This window comes from Lepidochelys olivacea, assembly GCF_965140295.1.
Source record: "Lepidochelys olivacea isolate rLepOli2 genome assembly, chromosome: 2".
In the NCBI taxonomy this organism is placed as follows: domain Eukaryota; kingdom Metazoa; phylum Chordata; order Testudines; family Cheloniidae; genus Lepidochelys; species Lepidochelys olivacea.
This window is the reverse complement of record NC_140412.1, coordinates 135,967,552-135,990,664: the sequence shown is the minus strand read 5'-3', so window position 1 is coordinate 135,990,664 and position 23,113 is coordinate 135,967,552. Positions and strand designations below refer to the sequence as shown.

The window sequence follows — 23,113 nt, the reverse complement described above, 5'->3', positions numbered from 1 at the left end:
AGAGTTTTCCTCATCTAAAAAGGGAATGCCTCCCCCTAAGGATGGTGTAAAGCTTAATTACATTTGTTTTTGTAGAGCTATGTAAAATCTTACAATGAAGGTGCTAAAGAAGCATTACCAATCATAGCCTCATACCAATAAGAAAACACATTTTCCCAATATCACTTGCTTTCTCCCTGTAATGGGGTGCATGCTGTGCCCTGTAGGATTTGGCCCCCTGGCCCTGCTCTTTAAAGACTTGGGATACTCCAAACTGGTGCAACACTTGTGCTCTTTATTTTGTGTCCTTTCCCCACCCCCAGTTTCCCACTATTTACAGGCTATTTACACGGCTTGGACTCCGACTGGCCTGACCAGCAACAGCAACAGACTAGTAGGCTCACACATTTTCCGGGAGGCCCTACACAAATTGTTCTAGGATCACCTGGTCCATTATCTCTCCCACCATCTGGGTATCGGACCTTCATCACCACGTGGCCCCGTCCATGAGCTTCTGGGCAAACATGCGGGGCCACAAGCTCCCTGTCCACCGTGCCACACGAAATTTCTGCTGGTACTTTTTGGCCGACGGTCCCATCTGGTCCAGGACTGCTGCCTTCACCGCCTCATAATCTTTGGCCTGTTCATTAGTTAGGGCCCTGTCGGCAGCCTGCGCCTCTCTGGACAGACAGGGAGCTAGTCTCACGGCCCAGGTCGCCTTGTCCCATTCGGCGCCCATGGCTACGCATTCAAAAGTGCACAGGAAGGCGTCAGGGTCATTGGCAGGGCCCATCTTATACAGCCCCAACCCTGGTGCGCAGCTGCCATCACCTCCCGGGGGACTCTCCAACCGGTGAAAGAGCTGATGATGTACACTGGCCTGCTCACTGATGAAGTCCTGGAGGGACTTTTGTTGCTCGGCCTGCCAAGCAAGTAAGGCCTGTCTCTCAGCCTGGTGGGACTGCTGAAAGGCCTGCATGGTTTTCTGCAGCTTCTCTTGCTGCTTTGTGAGCCACTGCATGGTTCCCTCCATGCTCCAGTTGCCACTCCTTGGCGGTGGCTTCGAGTCCTTGACAAGCCCCCCCATGTAACGGGGTGCACACCGTGCCCCATAGGATTTGGCCCCTTGGCCCCACTCTTTAAAGACTCAGGGACACTCCAAGCTGGTGCAACACCTGTGCTCTTTATTTTGTGTCCTTTCCCCACCACCAGTTTCCCACTATTTACTAGGGTTATCATATCTGAACATTCAAAAAAGAGGGCGCTCCACAGAGGGGAGGGGGGAATTTGCTTGTGCGCCCCCGGCCCCACCCCAACTCCAGCCCTTCCCTGCCCCCATTCCAACCCCTTCCCCAAAGTCCCTGCCCCAACTCTGCTCCCTCCCTGCCCTATTGGACCCCTTCCCAAACCCCGCCCCGGCCCTGCCTCCTCCCCTGAGCGTGCCGTGTTCCCCCTTCACTCCCCCCAGCTATGCAAAACAGCTGTTTTGCGGCGCAAGCGCTGGGAGCTAGGAGGGAAAAGTGGGGACTCTCTCGAGTGATCAGCATTCACTCTCTTTCTTGAATGATCAACTCTTCTTAGGGGAAAAATAATTAATGGCAAAATCTCGGATGTTTTTAGATATTTAAAAATTCCTCCCGGATGGCGATTTAAGAACCAAAAAGCCGGACATGTCCGGGAAAATACGGACGTATGGTAACCCTACTGTTTACAGGCTATTTACCTGGCTTGGCCTCACACCAGCCTGACCAACAACAGACTAGTAGGCTCCTTACTCCCTCTGAGCATGACCTTTCCCTCCTGATCTCTGCCCCCCTTCTTCCACTTCCCCCCCCAGCCTTTTAGCTCCTGCTAATGAGCCTGGCAGGTGTGGGCAGTTTCCAGGCTATTTACCCAGCCCCAATCCATTCCCATGACTGGGGCTGGGGTGGCAGGAGCTGATTAAGGGCTCTCCTAGCAGCGCACTGCCACACTCCCTCATGTGAACAATCAAATAAGCAACATAATAATTTTGCTTATATAAAGATGACCCAGAATAAAAGTTTATCTGAGAAAGTCTGGGATGAAGATGACATTTTTTATTTATCTTCCTAATATTTCAGTGTCAGAAGTATGGCCTTTTGATTTTATACTATAGTGCAATTTCATGGCTCAAAAATAGTTGAGTATATTATTTCATATCCATCCCAGCAGTTGCTTTGCCCCCCCCACACCTTCCACAATACATATCTTAATAAAATAAACAACAACATGGACTTATACAGTATCTTTTAGTTCAAAGAATCTCAAAATGCTTAAGCCTCACAATACCTCAATCAGTAAACAGACACACAGAGGTTATGTAAATTGCTTGAAGTCACAGTCACTAGCATAATTTAGCTGGGTTAGAATCTAGGAGTCCTTATTTCAGAAGCCTCAATCTAATCACTAGACATTAAAGCACCTAATGTGAATAGAACATTTGCATTTGGGAGTACATGGTAACTCTGAGTAAGGTGGCTAGACTAATGTTTCATACTTTAAGACAGGCAGTTTTCCTAAATATATGAAGTGATGGGGCAGATCAAGACTAATGAGAGGAGAAAACGCCTCACCCCATCCTAACAGGTCAGTCTGATGTACACTGTTTAAACTTTGCTCCCACCCTTCAGTTTAGAATTCCAACAACAACATGTATACTCATGCTTGGTTTCAAAAGATGAACTGTGATGATTACAATATGAGTAGATTTTTGCCTAATTTTAGCTATACAGTATTTGAAAGTGCATGTGGGAAAAACCAACCCTCCCACCCCCCTATTAGTTACTTACCAGATCTCTCTCTTCTCTTTTGGTTGATATAGTCCCCAATTCCAAAATCCAGTTTCAGCAGGACTGACTTGATTTTGTTGCACATCTTCTGCCCAAATTCATTGCACTTGAATAGCGGACATAAAAAGGCACACAGTACTGTAACACAAAACCAAGATATAAAAAGAAAGGTTACTTAAATATGTCTGTTTAAATCACTAACTAAAGATTATGCCATACATTTCATTAATATAAAGAGAATTACCTTTACGTAACTTAATGCCACATCAGAGGAGTTACTGGTCTCAGTACAATTCCTACTGATCACTAGTCCACATCACAAAAATTACTATTATATTCACATCAACTGGCACCTGTTTTCATAGTCTCTCTAGAAGGTTGGGCACTGAGATCAAACTACCCTCTCTTCTGCCCCCATAAAATGAATTCTATTGAGGTCAGGGTAGGCAAAGTCTTTCACGGCTGCTGCCTATGCCATAATCTATCTGGACAAACAGAGCTTTAGTCTCTAGTGACATCAATCCAAGCCCTCTCACAGGGACCTAGCATTTGCTTTTCAAAATAAATGAACAATAAGAAGTCCTCTTCATCCTACTCTTTGTCCCTTCCAAGTGCAAATCAGAAGCAAAATGATATCACTGGGACACTTCCCTGGGGTAGCCAGGGTTGTGAGGCACCTCACCACCACCTGTTCTTAGTGTGAAGAAGTCTTGTCTGTATCTGCTGTGGATCCGTATCCTGAAACCAGCAGTCTCTGGTGACACAAGCTCTACCTTCCAGGCATCCCTCTTTCTGTACAGGTTAGCAACAGACACACACCAATCCGTGTGTCCTGGGAGTGTTCCCTACAGAGTCAGCCCTTTATTCACTGAACACTCACAAAACTGCTAGGTCTGGTATTCCCAGCGGAACAGTATACCGCAGCTTACTAGTTATACCTTAGAAAACAGCTCTGCTAAACACAGCACTTAGATATATTTACAGAGAAAATAAGTATAACTTTATTATCAAAGAACAGAAATTCAAGTAACAGTGAGTAAGAATATTGGAAACAAATGGTTTCATATAAAACAAAATCATAACATGCTTTCTAGAGGCTAAACTTAATTAACAAGTTATCCTCCTGTCTAAAAAAGCTTATTTCACCCAAAGTTCTCTCAACATTCTCAACTAGGCCTGACTGAGACCCCTTTTCCATTAAGCAAATTTTGCTATCGTACTTCCTAGGTGAAGGATGCCAGGGTGTCTCTTTGCACCCTTAAATGTACCAGCACATACCTTTGATGTGCACCTCAAGATGGGTTTCCCTGCCTCTGTCTACCCCACTATTTTCTTCTTCCTGTTCCTTTCCTCTCTTTGAAGAATTCACTATCCTTCATTAGCATTTGGTTCAGATTTGTGAGTAGAATACCATTGTGAACCAGACAATACTTAATTTACATGGAAACAGATAAATATTTCTTGCCAGAAAGAAAACCGGTTTCTCCCTGTTCCTGGCGACTGGTCCCTATACATAGACCTTAAGAACATAATTTTCAGTGTTCATATATAACTCCATACACAACATCCGTACATGCATTTTGCAATGATACTGACAACCAGTGTGACAGAGGCTTTTATTATGTGTCATGACACTCTTTTGGTAAACTAGAATTAAATACCAGACCCAGGGACTCCTGTAACCCTTATGTACCACCTATTCCTGCTGCCACTTGGCAACAAGAGATCCCTGGGTCACAATCACAGTCTGATTAAAATATATATTTTTAGGCAAATGAAATCTTTTAGAAGGAGAAAAACAAAAGCAAAGTCATTAAAATGTAGTGAAAAATGTTACCAAGTAATGGCCCTGAGTGGATACAATTGATCCAGACTTGTATGTTCATTTTGTCCCACTGACTCTGGAGAAAGTTTCTGCTGTTGTGGAAGATCAATCTATGTCAATCAGCAATTTTAACTGCTAGATGAAATAATATTTCTGGTGTTGTCAGCAAAAATAAAAAAAATATTTATATATTTAAAAGAAATCCGTGCTTTGTTAATTTTGGCTCATCCCAAAATAGGATTTAAAGGTGTGGCTTTACAATGCATTCAGCCAATAATTGCTGCCAAGACCAGTATCATAACAGGTTTGTAGGGTAACATTATCTCCCATTTCTATATATGCTGGGGAAGAGGTGGCAGATAATATATCAACTGTTAAAATGTCATTACTGTGAGAGCTTTAAAAAATATTCCTCCTCATTTCTGACATTTCCCCTGTAGAGAGAAAAGACTGTTAAAGCTCTAGAGTAGGATATGTGATATGTGATCGGGGGGTATGTGATCAGTTCCAAACTCTGCTACATTTCTCCCTGTGACCTTGGGCAAATGGTTTAGTCTCCCCGTGCCCCAGTTTTCTATATGTGAAATGGAGAGAATATTTTTTTCAGGACACAGACTGTATCTTACTGAGCATTTGTACAGTACTTACCACAATGAGACCTGAAGGCACTATTCTAATAATATGAATAACCATAGTAAATAAATTCATCTGTCAGGATAGACAGACAAGTTTTTAAGTTGATATAAGAACAGCTAAACACTAGAGAGCATTGAAATCTATGCTATGTTTCACCTGTTCCACATGGAAACCAATCAGAATTTGGCCTATGATTGGAAACCAATCAGAATTTGGCCTATGTGTACAAGTATGCCCAAAAAACTCCACAGCTAAGAAAGCAACTGAATGGCACAACTGTTATGCTCATATGTTGACTTCCTCAGACCCCACAGAATCAACATTTGGCAGGTCTTAAGCAGATCATCTTTGTGTGTGCTAAGCCATGAAGGGCTTTAGAGGACTGGGCCAATGGTCCTTGTATTGTAACATGAAGTGTCCTGATCTGTCTGTAGCCACTATGTGCCCTCCAATGCTTGGATTACTTGTGCTCCTGAGATAAATAATTAGTGTAGGCAGCTGTATGGGTGTAATAGGAGAATGATCTATGATGTTGTATCGTGGGACATGGACCATCTTTTTAGTGTGTGTCTGTGTGAGTGTGAGTGAGAGTGAGAGAGAGAGGCCCATTGGTGGTTCAATGTGTGTTGGCAACTCGTCAGGCTGGACAAATTCACTACACCTAACACTACTGTCATGATATTTATCTATAAAGAATGTTGTCAGAGATGTCAAATGAAAGCTGGTGACACACGGGTCATTGATATCATTGTGAAATGTATGTATTAATACTATGAGGAATTATGAATGCTTATGATATTATGCTTTAGAGTCTGTAACCAAATAAAGAAAGGGAGAAACATGTTCTCTCTCCGACAAGATGGAGAATAGTTATCTCTCTGTTTCTAACTGAACCTGGTGATGCCGGTGGCAATGGGCAATTCATTTGCATTAGAGGTAAACAGGAGGAACAAATTAACATGAAAATGTGAAATCAGCATGGGAAGATACTGGACTATGAACCCCAGGGTTCATCCTGACTCTGGTAACAAAGACAATAAACTTTGGCGAATATAAGGAGAAGCAAAAAGACATTTTGGTGATCTATCACTGCGGGAACAAAGGGCTCAGCGCTCTTTGCATTCCATGAATGGTGGATCCCCAGCCATGTGGGGTGGGTGACACTGAAAGGTTGCTTTAGGTAAGAAACTTATCTTAGTTAAGGATTGTAGCCTGTTGAGATAAATTTTAGTCACTAGAAAGTGTGATTATACTTTTGTTTTATTTGTTTTGTTTTCTGTTTCTATTGTCTGCTTAGTTTCACTTAAATCTCAGTTCTTTATTAATAAACTTATTGTTTTATTATAAATTCATCTCAGTGCTGTTATATTAACGTGAGGTGTGCATCCTCAGGTGAACCAACAGGTTGATGTGCATATTCTGTCTGTTTGGAAACAGCATACTTGGTAATTTCTGTGAATGTCCAGGGACAGGATCTGGATGTTGTAGGGAGAAGCTTCTGGAGAGTTTGGGAACTGAAGTACACCGAGGGTTAACCTGCAAGGCAGTTATGACTGGCAAAGTCCTGAGGCATATGTGAGGCTGTCTAACAAACTGGAGTGGCAAGGAATTGTCACTCAGTTAAGCACAAGCAGATCCCTTTTATGCTTAGGCAGAGAAGTAACAGGGTGACTTACAGTTCTGGATACCGCAAGAAACTATCACAACCTGTTTACTGTTCCTAACTTAGTGGGCAAGGATCTCTGATTGGGGCTTCTAGGTGTTACCACAATATAATAATATTACAGGGTTGTAAGACATTGAACTTTAATTCCTGTTCCTAGTTACATGACATAGGTCAGAGTTACAAAAAAATAATCACCTACCATGCGACAGAGTCAGTATTCATGAATTCCAGAGGTTACTATAACAACATGTTTAAAGAAAACATCAAATGCAAATAAAACATAATATAAACTAAAGATAACTCCAATCAAATACACCCAATTTATAAAACAAATAGAAAGCGCTAGGACGAGGTAACGTATTGGATGTCTGTCAATGACTACCATCTCAATGAATTTCTGATCACATGACCTCTTGTTCTAAAAACTGTTCCTTTTGCAGTGGTCTATTTGGCATCTGAGATTGGATCCACACTGTGTTTGCTGCTCCATGTGATCTTCCAGTCAGTGGCTGGGTGGGTGTGGGCCATTTCTGTCAGCACAGGAGTACTATCAATGGCATTCTGGATGACCTGAGGAGGGGGGAAAAAGCCAGTGCCCTCCTTGATTTTGAGTAGATGTTTTCTATTCCAGGTATAGGACAGATCCTTGGTGATAATGGTACAGTCATTATCTTAAGAGGGTGCTAGCCACATTTATTTGAAATTAACTTACTCTCCCAATTGCAATGGGGGTAAACTTTTGGCATTCTTCTTGTATTAATTCTGCAATGCTGGTATATAGCTCTTTTAGAACAAATAAAGGTTTATTATATTTGCCTCAAAAAGCTCGATGTAAGCAGAAAGGTTTTTGTTTTTCTGCCTGTAAACCTTTGTACTGGTGATCTTAATAAATCACTGTGCTGTGTGCTGCAATACTCCAACAATGCTAAATATAAATCTCTTAAATCTGCCAGGCTCCATTATTATAATAAATGTTGTAATGGTGGTAATAATTCTTGTAATAATCTTTGCTATTTTCACTGAACTTTTCTGCTAACCCATTTGACTGTATCTATTAATGTCCTGACTCGGTGTGCTTGAACTGATATCACACTCCAGTGCAGTGGAGTAATATACGCATCAGCCTCAGTTTACTGTTTCCCCCCCTCCTTAAATAGGAGTTCATAGAATCATAGAATATCAGGGTTGGAAGGGACCCCAGAAGGTCATCTAGTTCAACCCCCTGCTCAAAGCAGGACCAATTCCCAGTTCTCTTGAAAGGACAAGGCACTCCCTCACAGCAGCAGAGATTGACACTGATATACTGGCAAAACAGAGGCATATGGGTTTTTTTCCATATAATTTACTCAGCTCTTTACCCACTCTCTTGAATTTTTTTAAAACTCCATTCATATATAAACGACAGTATTAGATGACAATGTGGACACATGATACACTACAGGAGTTGGTGACATAATTTGTAAAAACAAAACAAAACAAAACAAAAAAACCACAACAACAGTAGGGGTAGTGGGATAATTTTCCATGGAAGAGACATCTCAGTGAGATGTAGCTCAGAGCCCACCATCAGTCTTTGAAGACATCATTTGCTGTCTGAGAAAAGGAAATGTACTGCTGAAAGATGGAAATCACTGACAAAGTACACATAAAAAACAGCACATTCTAACCTGGTCCAGACATTGTGGGGTGGGAATGTATGGTTTCTCTTCTATGGGAAAGCAACATTATAATGACTACTTATACAAAGTGACTAAATATTTTCAGAAGTTCCAATAGGGAATTTGTGGTCATGGTAGCACATATTTTTATTCGCATAAGTGTGTTTTATTTATTTTTATTTTCGCATAAGTGTGTCTCTCTCTGTATCACTGCCTAAAAGATATCATACAGTTGTGCCAAGGTGTGCCAGAATTGTAACTGACAAACTGAAAAATCTGTAACTTGACTTCCATATGAAACCATCATTGGTCAAGGTCCATATACAGAATTACTTTTTTAAAAAAACAGACTGTATGTTAGACTGCATAATGAACATACAACATGCATAAGACAAGACTAAAAAAAAAAAAAGACTATACTTACATAGAAAGTAGGAGAGTACAATTCCAGGAATGTAACTACCCAAGACAGTGAAAAATGTACACACACTGCAGACCAGAAGGCAAAACTGAAAACAGAAGAGATCAGAGATGATAGTTAGAATTCATATTGCTAGGACATTAAATATTTACACTTTGTGATAAGAACAGTTCCCCAGCAGGGTAATATTCTAGTTTAAAAGTACAATATTGAAGATTTTTTTTATTATACAGTAATTGCAATACAAGTATTACAGTAAGAATTAAACAACATATTTTTGGGTGATTAGGCTATGTCTCAGGTGGTATTATAAAAATAAGGCTTCTTCCCTCTACCTACCATATGGAAGGTTTAACAACCTCCAGGTCATCACCAGTCATGAAAACTGGATACAATGATATCAAAAGAAATACAATAGGCAGCAATAACAGGTGCTCGTTTTGTTAGGTCACCATCTTCAAAATCCATCTGAAAACTACAACTGGTTTTTTTTTTTTTTACTCTATTTAAAACCGGGTGCTGATTTTGACGATCATGAAAGGAAGGCACTGACAAGGTCTAGCTAAAGCCAGATATAGCTTTGTGCAAATTAAGTTGTAATTTACTTGACATTTTCATTGTTTTGTCTTGTAGAGTGCTAACTCTTGACACTTGTAAACACTGTACAGTGTATCATTATGGAAGCATCAGATACTGCTCCATAGGTTAATCTGAATTTTGCATATATAAAGAAGGGATTTAACCTCTGTTGTGTTTGAAAAATACAACATATCCTCCCCAAAACTACAGCACTTATTTTTAGAAAATAGCATACATTTTCTGAGAATGTACAAGCTTGTTAATTAAATTAGGAGATAAAATTAATTAAGAAGGAGCAGCACCCACTATCAGACTTTACTTTTTCTCTTATGGTCTTAATAATAGAACAGTGACACCATCAGGGGAAAAGGGAGGAGGAAAAAGAATCTAATGTGTCTTTAAAAATCAGTTTTGTTTAAACTGAGACCTCAAACAGTAAAATGCCTTAATTACTCCTCGGGGAATTCTGTGCCAAAAAAATTAAAAATTCTGTGCACAATATTTTGAAATTCTGCAAAATCCTGCATATTTTATTTGTCAAAATAATACAATATAATCATGCCAGTTTCAATTATTTTGGTAATTTATTTCAAAATATCTGTCAGCAAGTATATCTGTAACAATACAGACCAAAAAAAGATTCTGGTAAATAGACAGATTTCTTACTAGGTATATTAATACAGAACTTTGAGTAATTCCTTTAAATTACAGTACAGAACTATATTTCCTGCACCTGTAAGAAGCAGTGAAAAGGCTTGGGGGAGCCAGGGGTAACAGAAGAGATGACAGAGAGGGAAGGAGCCTGGAGTGAATCTGGAAGGTTGTTAAATGAGGGTGGGAAAAGTATGGAACAGGCTTTTTTGGGGGTGGGGAGGAGCGGGATTCTTAAGGAGTTGGTTAGCTTCCCTCATACAGACCCTGGCTGACTCCAAGCCTCTCCCATTCAGTCAGGAACGTGCCCTTGTCCCCACACCTCCCATCCTCATGGGGCCTTGCACCCCACTCCTATTCAGCCGCTGGCTCAACGCTGTTCCCCCACTAGCCATTTGGAACCCCAGTCTGTGATACCTCCCAGCAGCCCCAGGGTGCCCCATTCTGTTTGTCCTAACCTGGCTCTGGAGACAGGATGCTGTGATGAACTTCTGCTCCTAGGGACTTCTGTACCACTGTACACGTACGGAATTTTTTCTCCACAGAAAATACATTCTGCCCCAGAAGTGCTGCAGTTCTGCCTTTTGCCCACCAGAGGCTGCTGTGGCACCAGAACAGCCAGCTGCTGGCTCTTCCGGTGCCTCAGTGGCCTTTGGTGGGCAAAAGGCAGAACTGTAGCACTTCTTGGGCAGAATATATTTTCTGAGGAATAAATCATCATAGAATCAGAGAATATTAGGGTTGGAAGGGACCTCAGGAGACCATCTAGTCCAACCCGCTGCTCAAAGCAGGACCAATCCCCAGCTAAATCATCCCAGCCAGGGCTTTGTCAAGTCTGACCTTAAAAACCTCTAAGGAAGGAGATTCCTCCACCTCCCTAGGTAACCCATTCCAGTGATTCACCACCCTCCTAATGAAAACGTTTTTCCTAATATCCAACCTAAATCTCCCCCACTGCAACCTGAGACCATTACTCCCTGTTCTATCATCTCGTACCACTGAGAACAGTCTAGATCCATCCTCTTGGGAACCCCCTTTCAGGTAGTTGAAAGCTGCTATCAAATCCCCCCTCATTCTTCTCTTCTGCACACTAAATAATTCCAGTTCCCTCAGCCTCTCTTCATAACTCATGTGCTCCAGCCCCCTAATAATTTTTGTTGCCCTCCGCTGGACTCTTTCCAATTTTTCCACATCCTTCTTGTAGTGTAGAGCCCAAAACTGGACACAGTACTCCAGATGAGGCCTCACCAATGCTAAATAGAGGGGAATGATCACATACCTCGATCTGCTGGCAATGCGCCTACTTATTATGAGGGACACACGAATTCTGGGTGTGCACAGTGACGCAGAAGTCCCTCAGGAGTACTTAATATAGATGTGACAGAATGCACCAGGCCCTTCTGGTCTCCTGCCGGAGGTCCCACTGCTCTGCTGCACCCTACCCCAGAAAGGAGCAACATGAAAGGAAAAGACCAATGAAGCTGGGTCTTCCAGGCCTGCCTAGAGAGGCCTCTTGGAAGCAAACATCTTGGAAACAACAAAGACTTGGTCCTCCAAGGGCTAGAAGGTCTAGTGATAGCCAATCAGAGCCCAGCAGGCTCAGATAACATTTGATGCAGGGCCATAGTAGGGCAGTTCCTGGGTAGGAAGGAGTTCCTCTTTGGCCGACCTAGTCTCAGGACTAGCCAGTGTACAACTGCCTTGCTTGCACAGTTGGGTTTGCAGGGAAAGAGGAACCTGAGAATTTTGGTCCTGGGATATTGGTGAAGATAAAGGGGCCAGATGGGAAGAGGCCTAGGGAAGTAGCATCAACATATTTAACTGAACAGTATGTGGCTGCTGTTTATAGGGCATCTAGGTTGGAACATAGAGTAATGGATGGGGCTAAGTTCCCCCACCAGCAAAAGAGCATCAACCCCAAGAAATGGGGGAATAGGGGGAGAGGGAAAGAAGCCTAACCTAAGCCCCAAGAAGGGGACAGGTCTCACTTGGAAGCCCAAGCAAAGGGATGAATTTAAAGGGCCTAAAGCTAGGGCTAAAGACTCTGGTGAGGGTACATAGACTGTTTTGTTGGACTCTTTGCAAGATGTTCAGTCTGACTGTGAGACCTGGCTGGAGGGCGAAGCCAAAGAAGACTGGCAGAGACAGGCAGACAACCTAAAGGGGGTGCCAGGAGCAGCAAAAGGACTGAAATACTACACTCAGTCACAAAGAGATGCTCAAGAGATAAGTGCCCCTCCCCACCAGTGCAATATGGTTATTGCATGGCATCAGTAGAGGGCAGATTTGGTTGTCTTGATGCATTAAAGCTGTATTTCCATACCTCATATGATTGGGGTTTTTTTCAGTTTAATCTTAACTTTGAATTTCCTGGGTTTATGCTTGTTTCTAGGATAATCACAACATCCCTATAATTTATTTTACCCTGTGTTATTGATATATACTCTCAACCTTAACTTCTTAATGTAGTTTTCATCTGGGAATATATAACTTCATTTATATATTCAGGAAAATAAATAAATTCATTCATTTATAAATTCAGGAAAAATCTCAATGCAAACTCTTGTTATGATCTCAAGAAGAAAATGTAACTTGTCCAAGTTTGAATGCAAAAAGGAAAAAAAATAGTGAAATACCGAAAGATACAAGCAAAAATCTACAATGTCCACTACAGCTGCCATGATGCACTGTTCCATTATCAATGTTGCTCACGCTACTAATATTTTGTTTAATTGAGAAAAGATCAGTTCAGATTTGGCCAAAAACAACAGTACTCTGCCAACAGAAGCAGGGTATTATACAACTCTTGCTTGCCTTTATCACTCATGTGTTTTCCACCTCAGTCTGTCTCAGAAAAAATATGCTACATTTATATGAGCAGATAAATGATAGCACTATGATATAGGTAGGATCCTCTCATATCATAATATTAGATGCTATTTATGTAATATCTGAGTAAAACTTTCTGAAAATCAATTAAAGCTATTTTAAAAAATAATACATACATTTATAAATGATGTAGGATTCTCCTGTTTTTGTTAAAGCTATTCCTGTGATCTGATCTTTCTGATGTCTCTACCCTAGGGAGACAGATGGCATTTCCACCAGAGAAGTGCATCCCATAGCCACCCTGGTCATGCCATATCCTGCCCCAATTCTGGTGTTACACAGTGGCTGGCTGAAAGCCCAACAGCTAAGGGGGGGAGGGGCCCTACCGCCTTAAACCTTTCCCCTGGGCAACTTTTCTGCTACATGGAGCCTCCCTTACAATCCGTACAAGAAAAAGCCAGCACAAGCCCTTACTGAATCTAGCTTAGTGTCTTTATTTTAGCAAATTTACCTACTATATTATCAATCATAGTTTGCTGAGACAACACCTCCTGATAAAACAGGATAAAAATATTGAGCTTACTTTATTGAACTTACCTTGCCAGGGTTCTTCTCTTTGAAGTGTGACATTTCTTGAAGAAACAGAAATAAATTCACCAATGCATCTGCAATACATTGGTTTATTCTGGGCCTGTAGTCAGGTTTGGAATTGATGACTTCCCAGCTGAGTACAGAAAAACAAAAACTTTAGTTACAAGTAAAACTGAGAAGGCATTGCTTTTATGGAATATTTTGCTCACATGATTAATCTTTCATATTATTACTGAAATAAAAAAAACCTAAACAAAATCTGACCATTTTTAAAACTGATTGCCATTTATCCTACAGCTACTGCTATGCTATAGAAATCCACAGTGCTTATTATCCCATATTTTATGGCCAATAAATTACACAATGATCTAATAAAGTCTCCTTGTGGAGTGAGGTGCAACTCAAGAATATTTAAATGTTATTTGTTATATTGTTAAATAAATGTTTAAATATATGACCACAGTATTCTCTTGTATGCAGACCACTCAATTTAAAGATTACAAGTTGGCAGGCACCAATTATGTCATCAAACTACTTTCTACAGTTTTTTCCTCTGGACATTCTTTCCTAACATGTTTGCAAACCACCACTCAATTTACTCTAACTGTATGGTACATCTTCCCCCCCACATCCTCTCTCTGCCTTGTCTATTTAGATTTAAACTCATAGAGGAGGTATTATTGTCTCTTATTTTATGTTTTTACAGTGCACAATGGAACCCCAATCCTGACAGAGCCTTTTAGGTGATATTGGGAATACAAACAATTAAATAATAGTTAGCCATAGTGATGAAAAGCCTGAGCTAAAATCTGGGAAATCACTATGTACAGTAGTCAAACACATGCAGGTTCCTTGGCTTCAGAATCTTTCCACAGATTGACTGTGTTTTCCAAAATCAAATCTTTTTCTCTGAATAATAAACTACCGGTACTTGTACTCTTGCTTATAGCAATATCTTACACTCTTTAAACCAATACGTTCTCTTATTGAAACTCCATAGCTAAACAGACCTAAAACACATGATAACTCAATTCTGTGTAATATATTTCTAGGTCCCTGTAAACAATCACAGCTGGAATCATTGCTTATTAATGTTGGCCCTTTGGAAGCATTAACTTCAAAGTCCAGATCCACACCTGCCTTATACAACTAAGTAAACACCAAGTTTGTGCTATTGGTGTTTCCTTTTAAAAAGGACATTGTCAGGGCATTTTTCATACATTTAAAACCATACTGTGTGCCATTTAATGTGGTTCATTTCTTGTATAATATTCTGGTGGGTATTTTTAGCATGCAAATGAGAATTTTTTTTGCAAATTTGAGAAATCTTTATCAGATTTATTTTTCTATCCTAAAACCAAAGCCATCGGCTGAAGCGTTGAGGTTTAAATCCATTTTCTTATTATTTTTTGTTTGTTTATTGTGCAGGCACCCTAATTTATTATTGTATAGTTGCTCAAGAGAACAAGTCTATTGCCATTCTTATTTTAGAATTTTTTTTTAAAAAAAGAACCCATATAGAAGAATTAATGTAGGCTGAACATGCAGCAAGATGTTAGAAAAAAACCACAGAAAATAGATCTAATTTTTGTCCGAACAACCTGAACGTTTTAAGTGATAGCATGTTTGCTTTTAATTTTAGCTTGGATGAGTGCATAGTAAACATCTGAACACAGGAAACGGTAGCAAACAGAATGAACAATTGGTACTGGCCTATGAATATTATGGTCCATTAATATAAAAGATGTACCACCCACATATATATCCAGAATCTGAATTACATGTCCCACACTAGTAGATAGGGAGTTGGCAACCGTATCAGTGACTACTCAGGTAGCACAGCATTGATCAGACTGTACGGAAGTAACCTGTACACAGTACTACAGTCCTTTTACTTTGACACTCAACCTATTAAGTCTAATGCATTACTATGAGATTGCCAACAACAAACAAAAACTTTTATATTAGCAATAATAATTCCGTTGGTCACAGATGGGTCAAACTATAGAGAAACCAAAGAACTAGATAAAGAAAGGAAGGGGGAAAGAAAAAAAACCCCAAAGTATCATGCACAGTGCTAAATACACAAATTAGAGGCTCAAGGTGGGTCTCTTTAATATCCTGGGCCCGACACTGCTACAGCAACACTGCATAAAACTACAGGCTGTCAAACACAGGCCCCTCTTTCCAGATTGTTCTACCATTCAGTTGGAAGAGGAACTTTCTTAGCTAGATAGCAAAGACAAACTACCTTTATTTTCAGTTTTTCATACCATTCAGAGTAAAAAATTCAGTAAAAAATCATTAGATTGCACTAAGAACCATACTGGCTCCATTTTTGCTATTTAAAATTCAACTAGCATGAATTTGGAAGGAAATGTACTCAGAACTGACCCCAAAACATTTGTCCAAATATTTGGGTTGGCATACTAATTTAGAATATTTTTAAATGATTTCAAAACGGATTCTAAAGAAACTGCTTTACTGTTAAAAATTTCAAATCATTAAGAAATTTTAAAATGAATGTGGTTCTTGCTGAAAATTTCACTGTATTAACTTGTTTAGGCTTTTTTATTCGTGTGAGTTTAAAACTTGCAAACTTTTTCCTGGACTGATTGACTTTGTTAAGCTGAAAGCTGGTTAAACAACAAGCTGCTTTGATCTCATTCTCTGTGTAAAACCTCATATGCCTGATAAAACTTGCCTATTTTTTTAAATTACTCTTTAGTCAGTGTGTTAGGGAGTTAGTGATGAGCTAATATTCACTCTTAATTGCATATTGTTGTCATTATATTTTATAATACGAGATTGTCTTGCATCAGTATAAAATTTGAATAAAGTGACAAACTAAATAAAATAAGACTTCAAAGTGTTTTGCAAGCATTAATTTAAGCTTATTTGTACCCTTGTGAAGTACTGTAGATATTTAAAAATATGCAACAAAATAATTAAAAATACAGAGACCGTTTTGAAAACAGTATTCAGTACTAATGTTATATAGGCACTTATCTACATCAGTAATTAACCTCCAACAATAAGCAACAAAATTAATTTAAGTGAGAAATTACTGTCTGATTAGGCTTTATAAATATGAATATATGGTATATAGTTGCAGTCTCACAAGGTACTGTGGCTCCAAGCCCACTCGCAATTTGTCAGACTTAAACAGAAAATAGCTGTCGAATAGCAGGCTGTGCTTTCTGCATTCCACCATTCTTTTCATAGGGAGAGATAGGGTGCTAGTGGTTGGGGACTCCCATCTGAGGGGGATGGAGGCTTCCATCTGCCAACATGACATGATGTCTTTAGATGTGCACTGCATGCCTGCAGCACACATCTGAGATGTTATGGAAAAGTTGCCGAAGTTCATCCGTCCCTCTTACCATGCTGTTCATCTACACAAGCACTAATGATACTGCTAGGTCTGACCCTAAGCAGATCAGTGGTGACTACGGGACTCAGGGAGCAAGAGTGGAAGGGGTCAGAGGAGTAGGTTGTCTTTTCACCCACCCTCCTGGTTGAAAGTGAGGGCCCAGGCAGCGACATGCAGATCCTGGAGATAAATGGATGGCTGCATGGATGGTATCGATGGGAGGACTTCAGCTTTCTCGACCATGGCATGCCGTTCCAGGAGGATGGTATGCTGGGAAAAGATGGTCTGCCTGACCAACAAGGGGAAGAACATATTTGCATATCGACTTGCCAACCTTGTGAGGAGGGCTTTAAACTAGGTTCCAGGGGGATGTGACAAAAGCTCACAGGTAAGTATAAAAAGAGGCCATCTTAACAGAGGACTAGATATTGAGAGTGGGGAGGAATGTGAAAAATTAAAATAGGATCATAGGAGAAACAAGAGGGAAATCAGTGGGGGGAATCTGTTCAACATCTCAGATGTCTATACACAAATGCAAGGAGTATGGGAAATACACATTAAAAACTGACAGTATTTGTCGACATGATAAATTATGACAATTGGCACCACAGAGACTTGGTGGGATAAGTCTCATGACTGAAATATTGGTATAAAGGGGTATAACCTTGTTTATGATGGACAAGCAGGAAAGAAAGGGAGGAGGTGTTTTATTAGATATTAAAAATATATGTACTTGTTCTGAGGTCCAGAAGTAGGTGAGAATAGACCACTTCAAAGTCTCCGCGTAAAGATAAAAGGGGTAAAAAATATGGATTATGTCATAGTAGAGGTCTAACTAGAGACCACCAAATCAGAAACAGCAGATTGAGGAGGAATTTCTAGAACAAATAACAGAAATATGCAAACCACAAGCACTGATAGTAGTGGGGGACTTTAACTACCCAGACATCTGTTGGAAAAGTAATACGGCAAAACACAACATTTCCAGTAAATTCTTGGCATATATTGGGGGCTACACTTTGTGTTTCAGAAAGTGGAGGAAGTAACTGGCGGGCAGCCTTAAAGAGCTACAAATTTCTAATATCATAGTTCTTGTAGGGATTAGTGCTAGGATAACTATAGAACCATTGCAGGCTTGGAACCTCTCTCTTCTCCTCCATATACTAACAATACTGGCCCCTAGAGCTAAATTAAATCAATCTGTAGTGCTTCCTTTCCATAGTGATAATACCTAATAATGTAGTTAGTAGATTCTAAATTTAATTTTAATTACATATATTTTGAAAAATTGGCTTTAAGAAATACAGCAGCTCTCCATCAGTTTGGCAGCAAGGAGAAGACAGCCAGTTTGGGTGATGAGGATCGCAACATTCTCCCTAGGAGTGCTGTTTAGGAAGGGGATGTATAGGGTGCCTCCTTCTAAGAGAGTTACCAATTTTGGGATCTGTTGTCTTCCCTCATTAGCCACTGCCTAACACAGGTTCTGACAGTATCAACAACTCTAGTATTTGTAAAAGGGCAGAAAGTGGGCTTCTCAGCACTAGGATGAGGACAGTACCATGATTATAGATTCATAGATATTAAGGTCAGAAGGGAACACTATGATCATCTCGTCTGACCTCCTGCCCAATGCAGGCCACTGAATCTCACCCACCCACTCCTGCAATAAATCTCTCACCTATGTCTGAGCTATTGAAGTCCTCAAATCATGGTTTAAAGACTTCAAACATCTTATATACTTTGCTCCCTTTAAAAAAAATTATTATAGAGTCCTTCAGTCATTGCAAAAACCATGAAAAATATTAGGGATGGAAAAATAGTACGAGAGGATTGTGGAATATCTTCATAAGAACTACCCCCGGTTTTGCACAGCTTTAACAATGAAGCAATAGCTCAGAGAATAGAAAGCCAACACTATATATGAATTATAGGCCATAAGCCAGAAAATACAGCAAGCAAATTGTGAAGGCTGACAATAGCAATGTGTCTGTCTTAATTGCGTTAAGAATTATTTCCACAGATCACAACATGAAAGAATATTAAAGAGAAGAGATGGAGTACTTGTGGCACCTTAGAGACTAACCAATTTATTTGAGCATGAGCTTTCGTGAGCTACAGCTCACTTCATCGGATGCATACCGTGGAAACTGCACCAGACTTTATATACACACAGAGAATATGAAACAATACCTCCTCCCACCCCACTGTCCTGCTGGTAATAGCTTATCTAAAGTGATCATCAAGTTGGGCCATTTCCAGCACAAATCCAGGTTTTCTCACCCTCCACCCCCCCACACAAATTCACTTTCCTGCTGGTGATAGCCCATCCAAAGTGACAACTCTCTACACAATGTGCATGATAATCAAGTTGGGCCATTTCCTGCACAAATCCAGGTTCTCTCACCCCCTCACCCCCCTCCCAAAAACCAGACACACAAACTCACTATCCTGCTGGTAATAGCTCATCCAAAGTGACCACTCTCCCTACAATGTGCATGATAATCAAGGTGGGCCATTTCCAGCACAAATCCAGGTTTTCTCACCCCCCCACCCCCATACACCCCCACCCCCATACACACACAAACTCACTCTCCTGCTGGCAGGATGGGGTTGGCATACTAATTTAGAATATTTTTAAATGATTTCAAAACGGATTCTAAAGAAACTGCTTTACTGTTAAAAATTTCAAATCATTAAGAAATTTTAAAATGTGACAAAAGCAATCAAAATTTTAAAATGTGACAAAAGCAATCAAAATTTTAAAATGTGACAAAAGCAGGATGGGCAATCTCTTTGTTCTTCAGTTTGCCCATCTGTAAAAAGGGCATAATAACATAATGTATCTTCCTCACAGGAGTGCTGTGAGTCTTGAGTCAGATTCCAGGTCTGTCACGATGTGTTACTCTGAAGCCTAGAATATCTATTCACTCAGTGTGAATTGATGGAAACAGTTACATGGTTGAGAGACCTTTTTGCTTAGAATATCACCAGGGTCAATCATCACTGGGATTCGTGGTCTGTTACCATCCAATTTTTAAATTCTCAGACAGTTTGGCTTTTTTACGTATTACTGATGATACCCACACCATCACAGCATGGGCTTTCACATACTTAATGTCAATATAGCACTTTACACATACAAAAGATTTTTCCATCTGAGGTTCTGTAAGCATTAACACAGAAATAACGAAGTACAACATTTATTACAATGACTATTCTACAATCCTCTCTGGACAAGACACTGTTCAGGTGTGTGCGTGGGATGACCCCTTAGTGAAATCACACCTTACAGCATGGTTTTAGTGAATTTGTACTTTTCCTTTGTTTTCTGCAAAACATACACTTTAATTAAAAACATTTTAGTTCTTATAGTTGCAAAGATAACCTTCCAAATATAAACCACTACAAGGCTGTCTTCTTGAGTTTGCAAGCAGAAACAGTAGTTGTAAGAAAGATATGAACTATATCAGTGGTTCTCAAACTGTGGGTTGGGATGCCAAAGTGGGTTGCGACTCCATTTTAATAGGGTTGCCAGGGCTGGTGATAGACTTGCTGGGGCCTAGGGCCAAAGCCCAACCCCCACCACCTGGGGCCGAAGCCTGAGGAATTCAGCCCAACGTGGTGGGGGGCTCAGGCTTTGCCCCCCCTCCTCCCCCTGCCGGGATCGTGTAGTAATTTTTGTTGTCAAAAGGGGGTCACAGTGCAATGAACTTTGAGAACCCCTGAACTACATTAATTCATTTTGATGGTTTGTAACTCAGAAATTTAGTGATAATTTAAATAGCAATGCTAAAGTACTTCAACTGTTTCTTATCTTTTATTGAAACACCAAGTTTTCTTTATCTTTTGGTCTAAAACATTTACAAATTCTTCTTCTTCGCTTTGCCTTCATTTTGTCCGGTTAGTTCGGGTCAGTGGCTCTTGGTCTTTGTCTCCAAGAATTCCTGTTGAATGAGTTTTCCAGATAACACCAACCTTCTTCATGTTCTTCTGCAGCATCCTGGACAACCTTTTTCTGGGTCTTTCCTGTGGTTTAGTACTGTAACTATTAGATCTAGTGCCCTCTGACCACAATGCTCTGCATGTTGTCTCACATAACAAAACCATCTCAGTCAATACTCCCTCAGCTTTTCAGTGATGGGGTCCACCTGTATCATGGCTTGTACTGTTTCACTTCATAGCCAATTAGCTCTCGTCTTACCCAGCATCCACCTGAGCATCCTCATTTTGGCACTGTGAAGTAGTAGTTGTTCTCTCTTCCTCAACAGCCAGCATTCCTACCTATACATAATGGCTGGCCTAATCAAGGTCTTATACACTTTGCTCTTTAGTTTACTTGACATAGTCTTATCGCAGAGAATTCCTGTCAGCTCCCTCCATTTGTACCAACAACTCTTCATACAACTACCAACATCCATAGTCCCATCATAGTTCAACACTGAACACTGTTGCACACCAGATTCTCATTTTACAAGCCACTCGTCCCTCTTAATGAAACATTGCCAGTATTCCCTCTGTTGTCAGCTGATTCATAAACCATTTTCTTTTAATGCAGCCCTCCATAATTCTAGATCCCTTATTTTAAAATAATATGTAAGGAAATATAGTGGCATTTTTTAAACATACACATAACTAAAGATTCTACCAACTCCTTGACTTTTTGGGCTCTCAACTGAGGATTCCAGGAGAAGAGGTGATCTAGGAACATCTGAGTGGAAATATCTGTTTTCCCCCCGTCCTTTATTTGCTCAATCTTGCCATCTGTCCCTGGTCTTGGTCTAGTACTCCCCTGTAAAACAGAACCCACCTCCCTGCTCTCAGTACCCTTCCTTATCAGAACTTGAACAGGGTTTAAGAGATCAGCAACACCTTAAACATGTTTCACTTAAAGCATGTGAGTAGTTCCATCTGAATTCAATGGAACTACTTAAGTGCTTAAAGTTAAGCATGCATTTAATCACTTTCCTCGATTGGGGCTACAGTGTTCATTAGTTTGCAGGACTGAGCCTGAAATGACCACAAGGTTTTTATAATAGAGTTATATATGCCTATACAAGAATGATCCTATGAATCCTTTCATGTCAGTATCTTTATAGAAGTGTTACCTTTCTTGTGTAAGCTACCAGATGTCTAAAACTAACAAAAATAAACCAAACCATTGTTTTTTTAACTGCTGACTACTTTTTTCTTCTCCTCATCGTTCTGGCAAACTGCTGCATCATTTCTAAAATTGTGACAAGCAAATGCACAAGCTGTCACATAGCTGTAAAAACAGATGCTTCAACTTATCACGGTCACAAATTCTAGCCAGGAGATTTAGTAGCATCACATTCTCTGGAAATGACTAATGGTCTCATGCTCTCAGTTTGTATGTAGACATCTGCTCAAGCAAAGATCCATCAAGTTCTTCTCAGAAAGGTCAGTTGATATCATGTTACTGATTTAAAAATCTCTACGAGTTGTGCTGGAATGTTTTTAATCATGTGTACACATTATACATATATGTACTCATACACACCCTACTCAAAATTACAGCCATGACAAAGCAGAACATGATGTGGCAACTGGAGGATTATAAACACATAAACAAAGAGTTAGTAATTACACAGCTTCAAGCCTGCCTAATTTTCCAACAACCATAATCACATCTACCTCGAGCCTCTGCAGGCTTTGTGGACTATAAGATACCATTTAGGACCTATTACTCAAGTCAGCAGAGTTGAAAGTTACATTCCTACAGATAAATAAATCAAAACAACTAATATATCTATTATTGCAGTCTTTACAAAAAGTCAAAATCCAGAGCTCAACAGAGAAGTGACTTTCTAGTTGTTACTTAGAATTTATCAGTTAGGAACTTGACAGAGTTTGATAAATGTTACAACTAAACAACTTAGAGGCCTAAAAATATTTCTTTCTGGGCTGTTAGCAATAGTTACAAAACTTGAACAAATGAAAACAAGTTTGTGAAGTTATATATAAGTAGAAGAGATCCTAGAAAGCGCACTCCTTCAAAGCCCCTTTTGCATAAACAAAACTAGATATTTAAAATATTACATCTGCTATTTCTTAATGCCAAAAGCTTATGGATACAG

The 23,113-nt window shown here is 40.1% G+C and overlaps 1 protein-coding gene and 1 long non-coding RNA gene across 4 annotated transcripts in view; one reads left to right on the top strand and one right to left on the bottom strand.

The window, feature by feature from the left end:
• Nucleotides 1–23,113, bottom strand: part of RETREG1 (reticulophagy regulator 1) — a 136,043-nt gene that overhangs the window by 26,282 nt on the left and 86,648 nt on the right. For all 3 annotated transcript variants that reach the window (XM_084618128.1, XM_084618129.1, XM_084618130.1), the window contains 3 exons: nucleotides 13,652–13,778; nucleotides 8,999–9,083; nucleotides 2,790–2,927 (listed from right to left, as the gene is read on the bottom strand). In XM_084618128.1, the coding sequence (XP_084474254.1) occupies nucleotides 2,790–2,927; nucleotides 8,999–9,083; nucleotides 13,652–13,778 (350 nt within the window). The remainder of the gene's footprint in view (nucleotides 1–2,789; nucleotides 2,928–8,998; nucleotides 9,084–13,651; nucleotides 13,779–23,113) is intronic.
• Nucleotides 1–23,113, top strand: part of LOC311515223 — a 152,922-nt gene that overhangs the window by 100,103 nt on the left and 29,706 nt on the right. The window lies entirely within an intron of this gene.